This window comes from Perkinsus marinus, assembly GCF_000006405.1.
Source record: "Perkinsus marinus ATCC 50983 genomic scaffold scf_1104296972058, whole genome shotgun sequence".
NCBI lineage: Eukaryota > Perkinsozoa > Perkinsida > Perkinsidae > Perkinsus > Perkinsus marinus.
Window position 1 is genome coordinate 37,855 of NW_003201888.1, and position 5,401 is coordinate 43,255.

At 46.6% G+C, this 5,401-nt stretch overlaps 3 protein-coding genes across 3 annotated transcripts; all 3 read left to right on the forward strand.

The window, feature by feature from the left end:
- Nucleotides 1-1,214: 1,214 nt before the first annotated feature.
- Nucleotides 1,215-1,949, forward strand: Pmar_PMAR025845 (conserved hypothetical protein; the record flags this gene model as incomplete). Its single annotated transcript, XM_002766694.1, has 4 exons — nt 1,215-1,233; nt 1,271-1,439; nt 1,489-1,599; nt 1,697-1,949. The coding sequence occupies 4 exons, from the start codon at nt 1,215-1,217 to the stop codon at nt 1,947-1,949; spliced, it is 552 nt and encodes a 183-aa protein (XP_002766740.1).
- A 67-nt stretch (nt 1,950-2,016) lies between these two features.
- On the forward strand, nt 2,017-2,171 carry Pmar_PMAR025846 (hypothetical protein; the record flags this gene model as incomplete). Its single annotated transcript, XM_002766695.1, has 1 exon — nt 2,017-2,171. A coding segment is annotated over one exon (155 nt), but the record flags the coding sequence as incomplete, so codon positions are not given.
- Nucleotides 2,172-3,169: 998 nt separating this feature from the next.
- On the forward strand, nt 3,170-3,584 carry Pmar_PMAR025847 (conserved hypothetical protein; the record flags this gene model as incomplete). Its single annotated transcript, XM_002766696.1, has 3 exons — nt 3,170-3,223; nt 3,312-3,386; nt 3,435-3,584. 3 exons carry the CDS (start codon nt 3,170-3,172, stop codon nt 3,582-3,584), a joined length of 279 nt encoding a protein of 92 aa, XP_002766742.1.
- Between the last annotated feature and the right edge of the window lie 1,817 nt (nt 3,585-5,401).

The window sequence follows — 5,401 nt, forward strand, 5'->3', positions numbered from 1 at the left end:
AGGCCACCAACAACGTAGTACGTTGTTGGTGGCATAGTACTACTATATACCTCGACTTCCTCGACTATACCTGAATTCCGAAATATACCGACAAAAACTCGAACATGAGACACTCGTGTAACTATTCACCAACTTACTCTGCTAGACTAGATTGACTACTTATAAGGTTAGTCACTGTCGAGCGGGTCAACGATTCAACTTCCGCAAGGGTTGCGGATGCCCCAAGAGACGCTTCCGTAACTACTGACGACCACCACGTCACATCACCACCTCACGTGACGGGTGACAGCCGTAAGCTCGGCTTTTGAATGAACTGTTTTTTCCAACCAACACAAGTTGTGTTACACAACTCTACTTTTGACATGACCGCCAAAGCTGTCGAGGACCACAATCCAACACAACTCGACAACATGTTCATACATTCATTGTACTTCAATGAAGTTCACTCACATCGCTATTCCATCTTGAAGGGTATTTCTGTCCTCATACGGCCTTGCAGTGTACTAGCTGTTGATTGGGGGTCGCTTTGCCAACGTAAAGGTGACTTCGAATGAGAATAGGGGGGAGGTGCATAGATAAGGAGACTCTCAAAGAGTCGTTAATTAAAATAGAGCTTGATGTGAGGTCCCTACAGTAAGTACTGGAACACGTGATGGGACGACATGGTGGTGATAGTCCCGCAGGAACAACGTGAGGTCCTGCACGCATATACAGAATATCATTACAACAAGTACCAGCTTTAGAGGAAACATGACGTTATTCAATAACGTACCAAAACCAGTTATCGGGTGGGATCGGCCGCCCATTTCACACTGATCTAAGAAAGAGGCTTCGTCTGGAAGCCTCTGTCCACTGGCTTGCCCCCCCCCTGCAAGACGATCAATAGTGTTGACATAAGGTGAACTTTTTCTAAATCATCGATGTCTCTCATCTGCTTCGTCGCATTCCTGCTGATCCATTGGGCGCGCGGTTGGATGGTCTACAACCCACCAAAAGGTATTTGCTAACTATCTTCAGTACTGAGCTCGCCTCGTGGCATCAATCCATGGCGGATCATCCACGACATTTTGTCCCGTCACTCTCCTCAGCTCCATTTGAGAAGGCCGAGCCACTCCAAGCGCAGCAACACCAGAGTGGACTCAGCAGCACAGGTTTCCTAGCTCGTGGCGACTCCCTCTGCGACCCGAGTGTTAAGCAAATATACGGTTATTTTAATGGTAGCCATGGAAGAAGGTGAACATTTGCCGATCCGTCTTGGCGTGTATGTGAGGTGTGATCAGACTATTCTTCTGGTTCTTCGAGTCTCGTTCTGATCCAGCCCAGGACCCGCTCGTCCTATGGCTTAATGGTGGCCCTGGCTGCAGCAGCATGACAGGACTCTTCCACGAGAATGGACCATGCAAGGCTAATGATGATGGAACGGATACCGAGCTCAACCCGTGAGAATAATCCTTCATCAGTGATGACGTACTGGACGTTCGGCATGAGGTATTCTTGGAATACGCGAGCCAATCTCCTCTTCGTTGACCAGCCTGCAGGAGTAGGATTCGCTGATGGACCACTCGTGACTAATGGCTCCTTCGAGGCAGCTGACGACTTGTAGGTCGAAGATGTCTACTGTATGAATCGTGTATATATCAGTTGGAACATCCAACTGATATATACATGATTCAGCTAGGATCTTTCAAGTTGAAAGGTACATGGCCCTACAGGAATTCTTTGCTAAACATAAGCAATATAGAGATAAGGACTTCTACATTACCGGGGAGTCGTATGCTGGTAACTCTATTGTGAGGCGGTGTGCCGGGACGTCAATCGAACATTCAGGTCATTACATACCCGCCATAGCTCATAAAATATGGCGAGAAAATACTCGAGGGACCGAACCTAATATTAACCTTCGTGGACTAGCCATCGGGAATGGATGGATGAATGCTGCAGTCCAGTAGGCGGCGCCCCTATCGTGAAGATATCATGTATCGCATTGCTCCCTGTAGAGTTCTCGATTACCCCCAGATGGCCTTCGAAAGCTGCACTGCTCCCCATATCGCCACCTACAAAGAGTACGATTACAAACGGCAGTTTGAACGGATCATTAATCAGATACGTGGCGCAGACTGGAGCAGCACGGCAATGCTCGAGTGGCATAAGAGAGTGTCAGTCAGGCTCCCGTAGGAAAGGGTTCTCCGGAGAGAGGGATCTCTCATGTCAGGCGCGTCCTGTGGGTATGCTAAAACTTGTATCGATGGCGCTGTATTTGCCCCCTTGAACAGACGAGGCATCGACGTGTATGCCGTTGTTCACGAGACCGGGTGATCGGCCATATTTCAGATACGACATGAGGATTACTCACACGGATGGTAACTCAGATGGACTAGACTTCAGCGTGAGTTATTACCAGACATGGATCCTTGCTACGTTAGCATCGATGAATGCGATGGCATCAGTTGTAACTCAGCCCCTTGAAAAATTTGACTCAGTTCGTAAAGTATCTGAACAGGAGGGATGTGCAGAAGAGACTTGGAGTAAACAAGGGATTCGAGACTTGCTCTTATGTGAGCGTCATGTGTGTGGCACCTCACGTTCAGTGATTGAGTTAGGCGGGGGACTTCGATATTGATACGCTCATGCCATTCGAGACACTTTTACCCGAAGTACTTGATGCCGGAGTCGGAGTGAGTCCCACGCAATGTCACGATTCGAGTGCTTGCCGAGTGTTTGACTTGAATTATTCAAATTGGAAGTGCGATATACAAAGACTGTAGTAGGTTACTACTAGTAGCATCTAACATGTCGTCTTGTGGTGCGTGAGTGACTGTTCAACAGTCACTGTTGGCTTTACTGTATGGATAGTTTAGGGCCTGAACTTGAGGCTCTCCGAAATACTTCTGTCGGATAACTAGTTCGTTCCGGAGACCGCCAATTCCGTCGGCATGAGTGAAGTTGGTCCCATTGGTGCCTTCAATTTGTTGCCTCTAGGAAAACCGTCGCCGTCTTTTGGAACTATCATTTCATTATGCTGCCGGTACGCTAATATGATTTATTTGTGACAAGTGCATCGTTTGAGCTGAGCTCAATAAGCTCTACATGACTCTTTGAGGTTCTTCTGTATGACGGAGATCAAGATTTCATCTGTAACTGGATTGGCTACGAGCACGTGGCGGATGCGATGGAGTGGCCGGGCCGTCAATCTTTCATCAACGCTCCCCGCTATGAGTATGAGGTGAGTTCATTGCCGAACCAACGTTCCGGTATGCACTCCGATTCGTTCGACTCCCCGGACCTCGGTTGATGGCGGCATTTCCCCTCAGGATGATAGCGGAATATCGATTGGTAAATTCCGCAGTGCAGCCTATCAGGAGAGTGGGATGTTCAGCTTCTTCCAAGTAAGATGCTGAATATTCTGTATAACATCAAGTTACCAACTTTTGTAGGTGTATCGAGCTGGCCATTTTGTGCCCACCGACCAACCCGAGGCTGCCCTGCTCATGATCAACGATTTCATCCACGGTATTTTCGGACCAGATTCCCCAAGAGCCACACCAGAAAAAAGCTCGGAGCTACAGGCGGTTCGTGAGCTCTAAGAGCGTTCTGGTTTTCTTTTCTTTCTGCGAGTCTCTTGGATGTGTATGATACACAGTGTATCGAGTGAATATTCCGGAATAATTTGCTCGATTCGTATTATGACTTCTCCCCTTACGAATTCTTTCAACTTTTCATGACTGATGGAGTCCGCGAAACCATGTCTTATGACTTCTCTGAGAAGCCTCCGGTTTCCACCCTCCTAACAAGAAGTTATTGTCCGAAATCCCCTACGTGTTTAGTTTTTGAGAATATCACCCAGCGTCCAAGGAAACGCCTAGCGCGAGACTCGTCGGCAAGTTGCCGACGGCATGATAGTGTTGCCAACACTACACCCTATATTCGTAGACTACGAATATAGGGTGTAGTGTTTTACTACGAATCGTAGTGATTTTGTGAATAAGGTAAGATAGATGGGATAACTCTGCATTCTACTCAACACGATACTACCATTATTCAATTTGTATCAACATCGGCTCAAGATTACACGGCATAACCGAAGGATCAAGGGAATCCGTCAATGATGTTCCTCTGAAGAACTCCCTCATATATATTCGCTGTAGGTCCTACATCATAGGATAGCGAGGGGCTGTCTTTCGAATACAGTCCTTGACACATACTCTTCCGACCTTTCGGACTTCAACCGGCACCTGAGGATATCTACCGTGCGAGGACTTCCGTAGCCCAGCGCTAAGCAAGTCCGTCTAACACTATTTGAAAATAAGAAGATCATATCTTCCGTATCATTGACTATTACTCTCTGTGATGTTGGTGGTACATATCTGTCCAATGGACAGTGTCCATAGCATGCACTGCATACTGTTGAGTTGCTAGGTTCACACTGTGAACTTTACACTTCTTGTGTAGGGGATCGTCTCGGCTTCAAACAATTTGTAGCAGCTCCAGGAGCTGAGCTCCTTGTTGGATCCCTCCTTTTTCCGCTCCATCGGGAACAGGGGGGAGGGGGGGGGGGAATCCATGGTGGCTCCACGGTGAATCATGATTATAATAATCATGATTCACCTGCTGCTCAATAATTGAGCAGTTGAATGAAGCGTCTCTTGATATTGCTCGTGTTCATATAGTGCGTATGTTGGAGTGTCTGGGAGAGCAGATCAATCATTGACCGTCAATGACAAGATAATGAACCGCCTGCGTGCAGAGAATTTCCTGGGCGGTGATCATGTTGAACTCATTTATAGTATAGAGTGTAGAGTTAGTGCTCTGTGGAATCTGTTCGATGAACAGATCTGCGACAGATATCGCTGATATTTTGACTTGCTTTCCAATGTCGTGAGTGACGAATGGAGCTCAGATCCATGATCAGGGTTCTCGAAAGGTAACAGCTCCCTTCGATTGACTGTGGAGACTTGTAGACACTAGCCGTATCGAGGACGTGTACTATTTTGACTTGCTCTCCAATATTGTTGGATGACGAAAGAAGCTAAGATCCATCGTCAGGGTTCTCGAAATAATATTTCGAGAAGATAGATTTTCCATTCTACGACGGCTTCACCGATCCGAGGTTCCTTACGCAAGGGAGTTACCTTCAAGTAGGGTGCTAATAGGGTCGGGAGTTGAAATGAATGTCATCAGCTCCGATTAAAGACGAGGCATTGATTGATTGATAGCTTCTTTGAGATATAATAGTAGTAACAACACTACCAGCATGCACGGTATAGAGGTATCTATTATGATCATATTATGACAGCTCTGTTTAATTGACTTTGGAATCTCATGGACACTAGTCGTATCGAGGTTGTGCACTATTTTGACTTGCTTATATATAACATATTATATGTTATATTATTTATTCATA